Source organism: Mobula hypostoma, chromosome 30, assembly GCF_963921235.1.
Source record: "Mobula hypostoma chromosome 30, sMobHyp1.1, whole genome shotgun sequence".
Classification (NCBI taxonomy): domain Eukaryota; kingdom Metazoa; phylum Chordata; class Chondrichthyes; order Myliobatiformes; family Myliobatidae; genus Mobula; species Mobula hypostoma.
The window spans coordinates 9,978,742-9,995,635 of NC_086126.1; the positions used below are offsets into that span (position 1 = coordinate 9,978,742).

Sequence of the window (16,894 nt, forward strand, 5' to 3'; positions counted from 1 at the left end):
TAGAATGACTCTATAAACCAGCAACCCGGCAACTCTCTCATGTGGATGCAGATCTCCACAGTGACCTGGGGAAAGTATTTCTAAAGGTTTTGTTTTTGAAAGAACAAAGAGTTATTTGGCACATGAACCTAGAGATGCATCCTTTGCGTCAATGACCAACACGGTATCAGGACATGCTAGGGGGCAGCCTACAAGTGTTGCCACATTTCCAGCATGTCCACAACTTACTAACCCCAACCTGTACATCTCTGGAACGCGGGAACACCCGGAGGAAACCCCACACGGTCACGGGGAGAACGTACAAACTCCTTGCAGACAGCAGTGGGAACTGAACATATTCAGCTGGCCACTACACTTTAACTGCTCGTTCTATCAGCTCGCTACTAATATCGTTGCTGTTCAGAAAATCTTGTCTCGTGCAAACTTGCAGCCGAATTTCCAATGTGGCAACGATGAATACATTTCCCAAACGCTCAGCTGGCTGCGATGCACTTTTGGGCCGAATGAAAGGGGTGCAAGTTGGTTAAAAATAACGTTTTCTAAAATTCAGAATCAGGTCTAATATCACGGGCATATGTTGTGAAATTTGTTTAACTATGGGCAGCAGTACATGATAAATATAGAAAATAAATAAATAGATTGCAGTAGTATATTAATGCATATTAAATCTGTTACATTTAAAAATGGTAGTGCAAAAAGCAGAAATAATAACAAAGTGGTGAGGTAACGTTCATGGGTTTAATGACCATTCAGAAATCAGATGGCAGAGGGGAAGAAGCTGTACTTGAATCGTTGAGTGCGTGCCCTCAGGCTTCCGTACCTCCTTCCTGATGGTAACAATGAGAACAGGGTATGTCCAGTGTGGTGGGGGTCCTTAATGAAGGACACCGTCTTTCTGAGGCACCGCTCCTTGAAGATGTTCTGGATACGACAGAGGCTAGTTCCCATGACGGAACTGACTAAGTTTACAACTTCCTGCAGCTTTCTTCGATCCTGTACAGTAGCACTCCCCCCCGCCCACCCCAAAACAGACGGTGATGCAGCCAGTCAGAATACTCCCCATGGTATATCTGAAGAAGTTTGAGTGTTTTTGCTGACATTCCAAATCTCCTCCAACTCCTAATGAAATAAAGCAACCCTCTTGCCTTCTTTGTAGCTGCATCCATATGCATTTACTAGTTCTTCACGTTATCCCACCTCAGCAAGGACACTAATGGCTTTTAATTAGTTTCTTTCTAGTTGTTGGGGATATGCAGTGAAGGTGTCGAAATAGCTGCCAGAATTTCCATCTTCGTTTTGAATTGACTTCTTTACCGCAGAATTTTAATGCTCAGCTGATCTGGTGATTCCACACTTCATCCAGAGGGTATCACCTCCAACAAAACTTGAATTACAAGCTCAGACCCTAGCCTGGGACTTGAATCCGACAATTCCAACGCACCGCAGACTGAATGAACACCGAAAAGCGACCGACCCGCAGCACAGGATTTCACAGAACTTTTCACATCAGTCGTCGAGATGTTTTCTCACTGCACCCCACATACATAACTCTCTCAGAAAACCAATTACTGCTCTCGTTCTGGCCACAGGCACTTTCTTGCTGCTGAGTAAAATCTCTCAAGAGACCAGCATTATTAAGGCCGCATTTCCACGTATGAGATACCAGAAATACTAGACCATCTGGACTGGTAGCTAGCCGGTTATTTAGTTCTGGCAGCAGAAAAACATGCACCTCCACCTCATTTTACAATTTCAACTGGGTGCAGAGATTTAGAGATAAAGAACAGTGACAGGCCCTCCCGTGCCAACGAGATCGCGCGGCCAATGGCACCACGTGACCAATTAACCCACTGATCCATACATCCTTGGAATGTGGGAGGAAGGTGTAGCACTCGCAGGAAATCCACGCGATTTCGGGGAGAACGTAGAAACCCCTTGCAGAGCTGGAACCCGGTTTGCTGGCGCTATAACACACACACACACACACACACAACGTTGGATGAGCACGGTAGTGTAGTGGCAAGCACAACGGCTTACAGTGCGGGCGACCCGGGTTCAACCGCTGCCTGTAAGGAGTTTGCACGTTCTCTCCGTGACCACGTGGGTCTCCTCCGGGTGCTCTGGTTTCTTCCCACAGTCCTCTGGTAGGTAGATTAATCGGTCATTGTAAACTGTCCCGTTATTAGGCTGGGATTAAAATCGGGGTTTGCTGGATGGTGTGGCTCGAAGGGCCAGAAGGGCCAATTCTGCACTGTATCTCAATAAATAAATAAATTTATTTATTTTGTGTTGGCGCGTGGCCAAGTGGTTAAGGTGTTCGTCCAGTGGTCTGAAGGTCGTGAGTTCGAGCCTCAGCCGAGGCAGCGTGTTGTGTCCTTGAGCAAGGCACTTAACCACACATTGCTCTGTGACGACACCGGTGCCAAGCTGTATGGGTCCTAATGCCCTTCCCTTGGACAACATCGGCGGTGTGGGGAGGGGAGACTTGCAGCATGGGCAACTGCAGGTCTTCCATACAACCTTGCCCAGGCCTGCACCCTGGAAACCTTCCAAGGCGCAAATCCATGGTCTCACGAGACTAACGGATGCCTATATAAAAAAAAATAAATAAATCTCAGCAGGTCAGGCAGCATCTATGGAGATGAATAAACAGTCAACATTTCGGGCCGAGACCCTTCTTCAGGACTCTAAGCATCAACTGTTTATTCACTTCCATGGATGCTGCCTGACCTGCTCAGCTCCTCCAGCGTTGTGTGTCTGTTGCTCTGGACTTCCAGCATCTGCAGACTTTCTTCTCGTGTTCGTGGTTTGCTTTGCGCCACCCTGCCGCCCAAAGGCCAGCCAAGATAAATCTGCTTAGAAAACGCAACATCAAACTATTATAAAAGAATATAAACTAGAGGGAGATATTGCAATTCCTAAATGGTGTGCATATGACTCGGATTTTTACGCCGAATAAACTGAATAAATTAGGTTTAAGGAACACACACAAAAGTTGCTGGTGAACGCAGCAGGCCAGGCAGCATCTATAGGAAGAGGTGCAGTCGACGTTTCAGGCCAAGACCCTTCGTCTGTTAATCATAAGTTGGAACAATTTGATTCATAGTGGGGAAAATGGTTCAACTACATAACATCTCATAGGCCTGATTTTATTCTCACAAATCAATGAATATGTTGTTAAAAACAAAATCACTCCCTACTTGTACATAGTTTTCTCCTTTTGCTTGTTCTTTCCTTCCTCTCTTTTCTATAGGTATATACTTCAGATAAATATTATGTGGAAAACAGAAAATAGGCGCAGGAGTAGGCCATTCGGCCCTTCGAGCCTGCATCGCCATTCAGTACGATCATGGCTGATCATCCAACTCAGAACCCTGTACCTGCCTTCTCTCCATATCCCCTGATCCCCGTAGCCACAAGGGTCATATCTAACTCCCTCTTAAATATAGCCAATGAACTGGCCTCAACTGTTTCCTGTGGCAGAGAATTCCACAGATTCACCACTCTCTGTGTGAAGAAGTTTTTCCTCATGGAAATTTGTGGCAAATATGATTATATGATATACATGTACACTATCTGAAATACATCTTATGGAAATGTTGTTTGATGAACTTCAATAAAAAATAAATTACAAAAAAAAAAGAAAACGCAATATCAGGTGGGCAAGTGAACAAAATGCTTTCTCAAATGTAGCCCAAATATGAGATTTTAGACAAAGTGCTCAAAATTCAATAGCGGCTACCAATACAATTCCAGAAACTGGAGGCCACTGGGATGCTGTATTCTGCCACAGTTCGAAGCAAATGAAACCAAATGGTGTGAGAGGCCAGGTGATGCAGGGTTCCCCAAAGAAAACATTTTAGAAATAGGAATTGTGGCCTCTTTCTGTAACTTGTTTCTTACTTTTTATTAAGGATTGTGGCCCACGATGACATCATCTGCGGGTTAGAAAATGGCCACACCCAGTCTAACTCATCATTTGACTCCTCCATCACCTTCAGTTCCTCACACAAACAATCCAACATCAGTTGTACAAAAATGAGTGTCTTCTGTTGTAATCAGCTTCAAAGCAGGAGGTTATGTTGCAATTTTATAAAACTCTGGTTAGCTCACATCTAGAGTATTGCCCACAGTTCTGTTTGCCCCACTACAGGAAGGATATTGAGGCTTTGGAGAGGGGGCAGAAGAGGTTCACCAGGATGCTGCCTGGTTTAGAGAGCGTGTGCTATCACCAGAGGCTGGATAAACTTGGGTTGTTTTCTCTGGAGCGGTAGAAGCCAAGGGGAGATCTGATAGAGGTTTACAAGATTATGAGGGGCATAGATAAGAGTGGACAGAAAGTATCTGTTTCCCAGGGTTGAAATGTCTAATATCAGAGGGCATGAATTGAAGGGGAGAAGGAGTAGGTTCAAGGGGGATGTGAGAGGCAAGATTTTTAATCAGAGAACGGTGGATGCCTGGTACGGTGGCAGAGGCAAACACATTAGAGGCTTTCAAGAGCTGTTTGGATAGGCACACGGATGTGAGGAAGATGGAGGGATACAGACATGGTGTAGGTAGGAGGGATTAGTGCTTGGGTGTTTTTGATTTGCTTTTTAGCTGGGATAGCACAATGTTGTGGGCTGAATGGCCCATTCCTGCGTTGTACACTTCTAAACTCTAGGCTTGACGTAATCAAGGAGAAAAATCATACATGTCATATTTTACATTAGAGCAGCTTATTATTTTATTACTTTTAGTTATACTTTAATTCAAGGCTAATTACGTTATTTAACAGTGGAGGACAGAAGTTTATTCCAGGGGAGAGGATGAACCAATCTAACATTGCGAAGGGTTGCTTACAATGGAAGGCAGTCGTCATACTGCCCCATAAAGTTCAAAGTAAATTTATGATCAAAGTACATACGTCACCACATACAGGCCTGAAGTTCATGTTCTTGCGGGCATACTCAATAAATTGATAATAGAATAATGACCAAAACAGAGTCAATGAAAGATCACTCCAACTTGGGCATTCAACCAGTGCGCAAGGTATGACAAACTGTGCAAATACAAAATGAGATAATGAGAAATAAATATCGAGAACCTGAGATGAAGAGTCCTTGAAAGTGAGTCCACAGGTTGTGGGAACAGTTCAGTGATGGGGCGAGTGAAGTTATCCACATTGGTTCAACAGCCTGATGGTTGAGGGGTAACAACTGTTTCTGAACCTGGTGGTGTGAGTCCTGAGGCCCCTGTACCTCCTTCCTGATGGTTGAGGGGTAATAACTGTTCCTGAACCTGGTGGTGTGAGTCCTGAGGCCCCTGTACCTCCTTCCTGATGGTTGAGGGGTAATAACTGTTTCTGAACCTGGTGGTGTGAGTCCTGAGCCTCCTGTACCTCCTTCCTGATGGTTGAGGGGTAATGACTGTTTCTGAACCTGGTGGTGTGAGTCCTGAGGCTCTTGTACCTCCTTCCTGATGGTTGAGGGGTAATAACTGTTCCTGAACCTGGTGGTGCAAGTCCTGAGGCCCCTGTACCTCCTTCCTGATGGTTGAGGGGTAATAACTGTTCCTGAACCTGATGGTGCGAGTCCTGAGGCCCCTGTACCTCGCTACTTTTATCTTTATTTCTATTTTCGAATTACATATTTAAGATATATATGCAACATACATCAAAGTTGCTGGTGAACGCAGCAGGCCAGGCAGCATCTATAGGAAGAGGTGCAGTCGACGTTTCAGGCCGAGACCCTTCGTCAGTTCACCAGCAACTTTGATGTATGTTGCTTGAATTTCCAGCATCTGCAGAATTCCTGTTGTTTGCGTTTAAGATATATACGTTTATTTACTGTAATTCTTGGTCTTTTTTTTACTGTCTATTATGTACTGCTGCTGCAGAAGTTAACAAATTTCACAACATATGCCAGTGATATGAAACCTGATTCAGACTCCTGTACCTTCTTTCAGATGGCAGCAGCGAGATGAGAGCATTTCTAGGTAGTGGGGGTCCCTGATGATGGATGCTGCTTTCCTGCAACACCGCTCCGTGCATTTCTGCTGAATGTTGGGAAGGGCTTTACCCGTGATGGACTGGGCTGTATCCACTACTTTTCAATTCAAGGGCATTACGTTATCCTTACCTCATACCCAGCTCACTCAGCTACCCAAAGCCTGGACACTTCTGTAATCCTCAGAGAGCAGCTCAGATCATGACAATATAAAACAAGATTTGAAGCAAGAGTGTCAAGTAAAATTTATCACCAAAGTATGTACAGTTGCAAGAAAAAGTTTGTGAACCCTTTGCAATTACCTGGTTTTCTGCATTAATTACTCATAAAATGTGATCTGACCTTCACTGAAGTCAGGATAATAAGACAAACACAATCTGCCTAAACTAGTCACACACAAACGATCGTACTCCTTCTAGTCAATACTCAGTTCACCATTTAAACAATCACAGTCGAGGTACAAAAAGCATGTGAACCTCTGGGGTATTGCCTTCTACAAAAGCTATTTAGAGTCTGCTGTTCAAATCAATGAATACTGAAGGAGGTGTAAAACAACCCAAGGGCAAAAGCAAAAGACCTGCAGAAATCTCTAGAACTTGTTAAAGTCTCCGTTCATGCGTCCACTATAAGAAAAACACAGAACAAGAATGATGTTCATGGCAGTACACCATGGAGGAAACCACTGCTCTCCACTACACGTCTCAAGTTTGCCAAACGTTGCTCCACAATGCTTCTAGGACAATGTTCTGTGGACAGATGAGACAAAAGTTGAACTTTCTGGCAGAAATGCACACCACTATGTTTGGAGGGAAAAGGGCCCTGTACAACCAACACCAAAACCTCATCCCAACTGTGAAGCATGGTGGAACAAGCATCATGGTTTGGGGCTGCTTTGCTGTCTCAGGGCCTGGACAGCTTACAAACATTGAGGCAACAATGAATTCAAAATTGCATAAAGACATTTTGCAGGAGAGTGTCAGGGTAGCGGTCTGTCACCTGAAGCTTAATAGAAGCTGGATGATGCAACAAGACAATGATTCGAAACACAACAGTAAATCAACAACAGAATGGTTTAAAAAGAAAAAAAATTGTGTTTTGGCATGTCCAAGTCACAGTCCAGACCTTAACTCAATTGAGATGCTGTGGCATGACCTGAAGAGGGCTGTTCATGTAAGGTATCCCAGAAATATTGATGAACTGAAATAGTTTTGTCAGGAGGAATGGTCTAAAATTCTTCCTCACCATTGTACAAGTCTAACCTGCAGCTACAAGAAACGTTTGGTGAAGGTTATTGCTGCTAAAGGAGGTTCTACTGGTTATTAAATATAAGGGTTCACATTTTTTTCCAGCCTAGACTGAGTATTAAACAATGTCTTCAATAAAGACATGAAAAGTACAATTGTTTGTGTGTTATTAGTTTGGACAGAGTGTGTTTGTCTATTATTATGAGTTTGATGAAGATCAGACCACATTTTATGAGTAATTAATACAGAAAATCAGGTTATTGCAAAGAGTTCACAAACTTTTCCTTGCCATTAGATATGTTACCATTTACTACCTTGAGATTCATTTTCTTGCAGAAGTCTTACAGGAAAATAACTCAATAATTTTATGGAAAACTGACAAATAACCAACGTGCAAGTCAAACTGGGTGGGCATTTTTTTTTAAATACTGAAAACGTGCATTGCAAAGGATTCTTGAAAGTGATTCTGTAGATGATGGAATCAGCTCAGAGGAGTGCTGAGTGAAGTTACCCACGCCAGTTCAGGAGCCCTGTTGGGTAACAACTGTCCCTGAATCTGGTGGTGTGGCACCCAAGGCCTAATGGTAGTAGCGAGAAGAGAGCATGGACTGGATGGTGGGGTCTTTGATGATGGATGCTTTCTTGCGGCAGCACTCCTTCTAAGTGGTCTCAATGGCGGAGAGGGTCTTTCCTGTGATGGTCTAACATAAACACAAGAAGTTTCTGCAGATGCTGGAAATCCGGAGGTAACACACCGCCCATGAAGGGCCCTGGCCCAAAATGTCAGCCACATGGACGCTGCCTGATCTGCTGAGCTCCTGCATTTTATGCTGATTGCTCCATCAACTGCACTCAAGGTTACTGAGTTCAGTTTTAACTTTTAACAGTGGCATCTGTACACAAAAGCGAGATAAGGCAGTGTGCGCGACAAACATGTGGCGGTAACAATCTACACGTGGACTTCAGCGGATCAGGCAGCATCCGTTGAGGGGAAGGAACTGTCAAAAGTTTCAGACTGAAACCCTGTGGCAGTACCGTGTTCCAGTTCCAGGCAAGCAAATTTTTTTTAAAAAAATGAGCCAACAGCAACGCCCAACATTAAACTTCTGTGATTTGCTCAAGCCCGGCAAATGACCAAACCCAGCTTTTCCTGCACCAACGACTCGCAGTTCAAGAGTAGTGCTGCTGTCTGTAAACACAAGGATAAGGAGGTCTTGCACAACAGTCTGCAGATGCTGGAAATCCAGAGCAGCACAACGACATACAATCAGCAGGCAGGAGTACTTGTATGTGCTGCAACACTGCCCCAGTAGAAGGAGCACCAGGTGAATGCACACAGTTTCCTTATCCCATAGGCAAAGCAGAAGAGAGGTATACAAGGGCTGTCAACTTTGGGGCACTGACCTTTCCCCGACATCAAAAAAAACCCTTGAAACAACTCAACTGGTAAAATTAAGTGCCTGAGCTCGTGGACAGGAGCAACAACACGAGAGATCCCTTTAATTCTTTCTGCAGAGCTGCTTAAAAGGTACTGCCACCACTCAGTGGCCTACATACAGAACACACTGACAGCACTGTGCAAACTCCAACGCTGGTGTCCGGTGTCAGCAAGAAAGGCGGGAAGGGGAAAGCTTACCTTGTAGTTGCTTGAATCTTCCCTCCAGGACGCTGGAATACTGGGCTGAGTTGACGTAGGCAGCCGGTGATAAAGGTGTTGTCGCGGTCCTCCTCTGTATCTCCATCTGGGTGAGCCGAGCCGAGAGGATTTCAAAGGGGGAGAAAAACGCTTCACGTCAAAAAATATGTAAGCGTGGGAAAAGGAATTCCTTTCTCGCCTGAAAGCCAGGTTGTTGAAAATTAGTGGTTCACGGCAGACTGTGAGGGAAGAATTCCCTCTGGCATTCTTTCCTCCAACCCCCTTCCACCAGCACTCCCCCAACTTTTATGCTTGCCCTAATTTTTTTCTGAAGGGGGGAAAAAAAATTCTCTCACAGCCACTTTAATCCACAGGTCGCGTTCTCTTCCTTTCACTTACATTCCAGTCAAGGCTGTCTTTGCCAAATTCCAGAAGCACGAGAGTAAAATCTGAGATTCCTTGGCTGCCTGCTGCCCGGAGAGCTCTCTGCAAGCTGAGTGTGTGTACACAAACACACCTTGCCGACTGTGCGGAAGGCCGGCCCCTGTGACCAGCAGCCTAGCGTGCTCAGCACTGACACCGCTCAATTCATTATCATAGCAGCAAGGTAGGATCAGACCATTCTGCAAGGTGTGTGGGGGTGGAGGACAAGGAAGTAAGAGATAGAAGTTACTCGGGTCCCGTCGTCCGCAGTGTCAAAGGCTGGACCCCTCACGCTGCTTGGAGTGTGCAGTCCAAACTTTTTAATGTTTAAAATGGAGCTGATAACACCTTGTTGTGAAAGGGTGAATTATTTCACAGAGATGACAGCATTGCAAAAATCAGATGCTCCCGCCCATTTCTTCTAAACTTGGCTCAGAAAGGAAGCAGCTTTGTTTTTTTCCTCTCTCTCCCTCCCTCCGACTCCTCCACCCCACCTACCGGCCCCTCCCTCCCTCCCTCCCCGTATTCACTTCCTCCTCGTGACTGTTCTGACACAGCTGCCTTGCAAACTTCGGTTTACTGGGGATCGCGAATATCACCGCCCCTCATAACTACCAAGGTTTGCAATGGCAAAAATCTATCTGCAGCTTCTCAATGAAATAAAATAAGCAGTTTTGTAGCACTCAAAACTTCCTTGCTTCAAAGCTCTCCGACACAATACCAATAATGAAGCAACAGTAACGATGATGCAGCTTCTAGGGACTTCTTGCATAATTACAACCGCTGTTTTATGTACTGTGGGTCTCTTTGCACATGTCCTGTAGACAAGGCACACTTATTTGTTACATTTATCAGCCAGTGGTCAAAAAAGACCAAGGAATTGGATAGCTATATGGACAGGAAAGGAATGGAGGGTTATGGGCTGAGTGCAGGTCGGTGGGACTAGGTGAGAGTAAGCGTTCGGCACGGACTAGAAGGGCCGAGATGGCCTGTTTCCGTGCTGTAATTGTTATGTGGTTCTATGAATTGACTGAGAACTTCAAGAAGGGGTCAGCAGTGGAAAAGCTGAGCAATTTCAAGTCCTGGGTGTCAGCATCTCTGAAGATCTATCCTGGGCCCAACATGTTCATGCAATTACAAAGAAGGCACGGCGATGGCTGTATATCTTTAGGAGTCTGAGGAGATTTGGTATGTCACCAAAGACTCCAGCAAATCTCTACAGCTGGAGACCACCGCATCACCGTCTGGTACGGGTGGGATCGGAAAAAGGCTGCAGCGAGTTGCAAACTCAGCCAGTCCGTCACAGACACTAGCCTCCTCCAGGATCCCTCGATGCCTCAAAAAGGTGGCACCCCTCACCATCCAGGGCATGACCTCTTCTCATTTCAACCATCAGGGAGAAGGTACGGATGCCTCCATGATTCAGGAACAGCTTCTTCCCTTCTGTCATCGCAATGAACCAACCCTATGAACACCACCTCATTATTTTTGCTCTCTTTTTGCAGTACTTGTTTAATTTAGTTCAGATACAGTTCTATTGTAATTTATAGTGTTGTTTATGTATAGCACTATTCTGTTGCAACAACAGCAAAACAAGGTTAGAACTTCATTCTTTAGAACGTGAAAATCGAGGGGAGATTTGATAGGGGTATACAAAATTATGAGGGGTATAGATAGGGTAAATGCAACTGAGGCTGGGTGGGACTACAACCAGAGGTCATGGGTGAAGGGTGAAATGTAAAAAGTTCAAGGGAAACTTCTTCACTCAGAGGGTGGTGAGAGTGGGGATCGAGCTGCCCATGCAAGTGGTGCATGTGAGCTCGTTTTCAACGTTTAAGAGAAGCTTGGATAGGTACATGAATGGTAGGGGTAGGGAGGGGGCGATGGTCCCGGAGCAGTTCGATGGGAGCAGGCTGTTTAAATAGTTCCGCATAGACTAGACGGGCCGAAGGGCCTGTTTCTGAACTGCAGTTTTCTATGACTCTATGCTGCACCCATTCTGATTCAGCGCTTTCAGACTCCCTGACGCACTTAATACAAAGCAGCACCGAGGCCTCACAGCAGGATGAACCCCTGCCTGTGCTTCACCAGAGAACCCAAGCAACAGGGAGGAAAGCACCAGCCACGGTTGCTGTTTTCACTTGGCTTTGTCTTGGTCTCCTTACTCAGTGTGATACTGACCCGATATACAGAACAAACGAACGTCTACAGGCCAATAGAAGCTTGTTTATTCAGTTGATATTAGGGCTTCACACAGAATCAAATGCTTCTCCTGACTCCACCAGAAACAACTCAGTGGTGGGGAAATCCAGTAAGATTTGATCTTTATTTTTTATTTATTATTGAGGGTGTTTAAGGAAGAGATTGACAGGTATCTAATTAGTCAGGGTATCAAGGGATATGGGGAAAAAGCCGGAAATTGGAACTAGATGGGTGAATAGTTTAGCTCATGGGGGAGCTACGGAGCAGACTCGATGGGCCGAATGGCCTACTTCTGCTCCTTTGTCTTGTGATCTTGTGATCGAGGTACAGCACAGAATAGGCCCTTCGAGCCACACAGCCCAGCAAACTACTGATTTAACCCTAGCCTGATCACTGGACAATTTACAATGACCACTTCAAAGTAAAATTTATTATCAGAGTACATGCGCGTCACCACATCCAACCACGAGATTATTTTTTTCCAGCGGACATACTTAGCAAATCTGCAGAACGGTAATTGTAAACAGGATCAATGAAGAACAAACTGTGCAATCCCAAATATCAATAACGAGAACATGAGATAACAAGATGAGTTCTTAAAAGTGAGGTCACTTGCGCAGAACATCTTGATGGACGGGCAAGTGAGTGGAGTTATCCCCTTTTGTTCAAGAGCCTGATGATTGAGGGGTAGAAACTGTTCTTGAACCTGGTGCAAATCCTGACATTCTTGTACCTTCTACTGATGGCAGCAGCGAGAAAAGAGCACAGACTAGGAGGTGAGGTTCTCTGATGACGGATGCTGCTTTCCTATGACAGCAATTCATGTGGATGTGCTCAATAGTTGGGAAGGCTTTACCCGTGATGTACTGGGCCGTATTCACTACCTTTTGTGGATTTTATGTTCAAAGGCATTGGAATTCCCCTGCCAGGCCATAATTCAGCCAGTCAATACACTCTCCACTACACATCTATAGACCAATCGGTACATCTTTGGACTGTGGGAGGAAACCAGAGAGCTCGGAGGAAACCCATGCGGTCACGGGGAGAACGTACAAACTCCTTGGAGGCAGTGGCGGGAATCGAACCCGGGTCACTAGTACTGTAAAGCGTTGCGCAAACCACTAGGCCACTGTGTTGGCCTCAGTGCGACTGCTCTGAATTCCTGATGTTCCTAAAGCGTTCTTGTGCAGAACACTTCAAAGACAGGGGTACACCCATGATTCACTGTGTGGGTCACAATAGAGAATCGTGCGGTGTCGTCTGAGTTTCACTTAGTACGCAAGTATTACACATGTCATCGCGGTTAGTTTAACTGGAGCAGATGCAAAAATAAAATTGCCCACACTCTCAAACAGCTATGGAAAATAGACATATGGGGGGAGGGGGCGGAAGCATACAGGAAATTGTAAATTAGTTAACTCCATCATGACCATTACCCTCCCTAAGGCTGATTTACACTTATGCGTCAAATCGACACCGTAGGTACGGCATAGCCGCGAACCCTACACAGTGCCTACGTGGATCCCTACGCCGTAGCCTGACGCGCACCTCTCCCAAAATGTAACTACGCGTCACGGCAACGCAGACCGCAACACCTATGACTGGTCCACTTGGTAGCATCGCGTTTCCTCCTACGCTGCAATGGCTTCCCATTGGGCGACTGAAGGGCAGGGAAGGAACTCTGGCTGCAATGCTTTCCATAAAGCTTTGCAGACCTCCAAAATTATAGAGGACACATTTCGCTTTTACGAAAAAAGACATTCGCTTCAAACTTGTTTACCCTGAGAAAGACTACCGTGACCATGAAGCCTTGCACGGGCGGGTGTGTGCGCATGCGCGACGTGCCCGGATCGCAGAGCGACGCAGACACACCAACGCACAAGTATAAATGCTCACAACGGCGCAGCCCACTTGCGTAGGCTACAGCGTAAGCTGGTACACACAAGTATAAATCAGCCTTTAGTGTCCAAGACATCTTCAAGGAGCGGTGCCTCAGAAAGGCAGCGCCCATCATTAAGGACCCCCACCACCCAGGACATGCCCTCTTCTCATTGCCACCATCAGGAAGGAGGTACAGGAACCTGAAGGCACACACTCAACGATTCAGGAACAGCTTCTTCCCCTCTGCCATCCAATTCTTGAATGGACATTGAACCTTTCTCTTTTCTGTTTTATTATTTCTGTTTTTGCAATATTTTTAATTTAGCAATTTAATATTCATTTTTGTATTGCTATACACATATAGCAATTTAACAAACTCATTCGTTAGGCCAGTGATGTTGTGGGGATGGAACTGGACTCTCTGACGGTGGTGTCTGAAAAGAGGATGCTGTCCAAGTTGCATGCCATCTTGGACAATGTCTCCCATCCACTACATAATGTACTGGGTGGGCACAGGAGTACATTCAGCCAGAGACTCAATCCTCCGAGATGCAACACAGAGCGTCATAAGAAGTCATTCCTGCCTGTGGCCATCAAACTTTACAACTCCTCCCTTGGAGGGTCAGGCACCCTGAGCCGATAGGCTGGTCCTGGACTTATTTCATAATTTCCTGGCATAATTTACATATTACTATTTAACTATTTATGGTTCTATTACTATTTATTATTTATGGTACAACTGTAACAAAAACCAATTTCCCCCGGGATCAAAAAAGTATGACTACGAACTTTCTGTAATTGATTTACTTATTTTTTCTATATTGTCATGCATTGTATTGGACTGCTAGCCACCAAGTTACCCAATTTCTTGACATAAACCGGTAATGTTAAACCTGGCTCTGACTCTGAAGCTACGAGCTACGATTTAACTGAATATATAATTAATGACTTGCTTACGTAAAATTCTTATGTGCGGCACCAGTAAAATTAAAAACATGAATTTTACTCAGCGCTGCTCCAGCAAGGATATGACAGGCAAGACAAGATTATACTGGAAAGGGGATAGAGGACATTTATAGGCATGGGGCATGTTAGTTATGTAAAGATTGTACGGTTGTTCCTCGCCGTGCCTTGGGGCCCCATCGGGCAGCAACTACCGTTTCTTTAGCATTTATTTTGTTTTTGTTACGAGGCCGCCTTGCTAGCTCGACACTCAACCCAGCACGGATGGAAAGCATGCAAAGAGCCGGCCAGATTCGATCCCAGGACCACTCGCCTCCAAGTCTGGCGCGGATGTCACTACACCACCGGCCAGCAAAGACTGGATAGGACAGGGTGACTTCCTTTTGAACGGAGGAGGCTGGGCAGAGAAAAGTCCAGAGCAGGGGTTTCCACCCTGGGGTTCACGGGCACGGACTCCTAGGTTAATGGCAAGGGCCCATGCTGTAAAAGAAAGGTTGGGAACCCCTGGTCTGGAGAGAGTGGCCACAGACAGAATGTCTCCCTGTAGTAGGGCAGAATAGGACCAGAGGGCACAGCCTCAGAATACAACAGAGAGGAGGAGGAATTTCTTTAGCTAGAGGGTGGTAAATCTGTGGAATGCATTGCCACAGGCGGCTGCGGAGGCCAAGGCAGGTTGATAAGCTCTTGGTTAGTGAGAGTGTCAAGGGGAGAAGACAGGAGAACAGGGCTGAGAGGGTTAACAAATCAGCCATGATGGAATGGCATTGCAGAATGGACCAAAATAGCCTACGTCTTAGGGGAGGAATTAGTTGAGATGGTTAAAGCTTTGAAGGGTTAAAACAGAGTAGATTAAAAGAACCCATCAGCTTCAGCTGGGAGGGGTCACAAAATCAAATTTAAAATAATTGAGAGAAAGATGGAGGGGAGATAAGGGGATATTTTCACACCAACAGTAGAGTAGGGACATCAAATTCACTGCCTTAAAGGGTAATGGAGGCAGAAATTTTCACCAGGTTTATAAATTCCTTGGATACATTCTTGAAGAGGCAGGCAAGGCATTTCAGTGTATGTTTTCAATGTGCATGCATCAAAATGCAATGGGCAACAGCAAGAGCTGTTGTTCTCTCTGGTGAGAGAGAGGGCCTCTTGAGCTGTTCAAAGTGTTGGGACGGTCACTAGTTTCCGATGGACTCAAGTTCATGCTCCCTTTGGGGGTTTTGCTTGTTGCTTGGGGAGGGGTTGATGCTTTTGCTGTTGCCTGTGTATGTGAGGTGGGAGGGGGCGGTCTTTGGGGATCCAACGTTTTTTCTTGTCATTCATTCTTCCGGGTTTTTCTTCTGTTTTGTGGATGTCTGTGAAGAGTACAAATTTCAGGTTGTATACTGTATACATTCTCCGATAGGGAACCATCGAACATGTGATAAATCAATCTAAATCTGTCATTGTCATAGTCATAGTCATACTTTATTGATCCCAGGGGAAACTGGTTTTCGTTACAGTTGCACCATAAATAATTAAACAGTAATAAAACCATAAATAGTTAAATAGTAATATGTAAATTATGCCAGCAAATAAGTCCAGGACCAACCTATTGGCTCAGGGTGTCTGACCCTCCAAGAGTTGCAAAGTTTGATGGCCACAGGCAGGAATGACTTCCTATGATGCTTTGTGTTGCATCTCGGTGGAATGAGTCTCTGGCTGAATGTACTCCTGTGCCCACCCAATACATTATGTAGTGGATGGGAGACACTGTCCAAGATGACATGCAACTTGGACAGCATCCTCTTTTCAGACACCACCGTCAGAGAGTCCAGTTCCATCCCCACAACATCACTGGCCTTACGAATGCGTTTGTTGATTCTGTTGGTGTCTGCTACCCTCAGCCTGCTGCCCCAGCACACAACAGCAAACATGATAGCGCTGGCCACCACAGACTCGTAGAACATCTTCAGCATCGTCCCGCAGTCTCCTCAGGAAGTAGAGACGGCTCTGACCCTTCTTGTAGACAGCCTCAGTGTTCTTTGACCAGTCCAGTTTATTGTCAATTCGTATCCCCAGGTAGTTGTAATCCTCCACCATGTCCACACTGACCCCCTGGATGGAAACAGGGGTCACCGGTACCTTAGCTCTCCTCGGGTCTACCATCAGATGTCACTGAGATGTCACTGTCAGGGTGGATCAATGCTGGAAGACGGTCTTCAGTGAGATGGCTGGTTTTCACAAAGGGGTGAATGGCTGCTTTCTGCTTCTTTCTTTTCTACAATTCCAGACTAAATCAGAACCCAGTAGAAAATACAGCTGCCCAGTTCAATTAACAAACTGCAAGATTATATTACATATTACTCACTATAATGCAAAAGATATACAGTAATTAGAATCAGGTTTACTATCACTAGCATATGTCGTGAAATCTGTACAATGCAATACATAATAATAAAGAATGAATGAGTCACAGCAAGAATATTAATGTGTATTAAATAGTTAAATTTAAAACAGTAGTGGAAAAAGTTCATGGGTTCAATGTCCATTCAGAAATCAGATAGCAGAGGGGAAGAAGC

At 45.2% G+C, this 16,894-nt stretch overlaps 1 protein-coding gene across 9 annotated transcripts in view; it reads right to left on the reverse strand.

The window, feature by feature from the left end:
- The window catches only part of LOC134339548 (spectrin beta chain, non-erythrocytic 1-like), a 509,093-nt gene that overhangs the window by 295,790 nt on the left and 196,409 nt on the right, over window positions 1-16,894 (reverse strand). The window contains exons 1-2 of one of the 9 annotated variants that reach the window (XM_063036168.1): window positions 9,267-9,631; window positions 8,868-8,973 (exon numbers count right to left, since the gene is read on the reverse strand). The exons of 6 other annotated variants lie outside the window; for them this stretch is intronic. In XM_063036168.1, coding sequence (XP_062892238.1) covers window positions 8,868-8,973 — 106 coding nt within the window. In that variant the 5' untranslated portion in view covers window positions 9,267-9,631. Of the gene's footprint in view, window positions 1-8,867; window positions 9,632-16,894 lie in introns of those variants that run through there. 2 more of the 9 variants (XM_063036170.1, XM_063036167.1) reach the window with 2 other exon arrangements.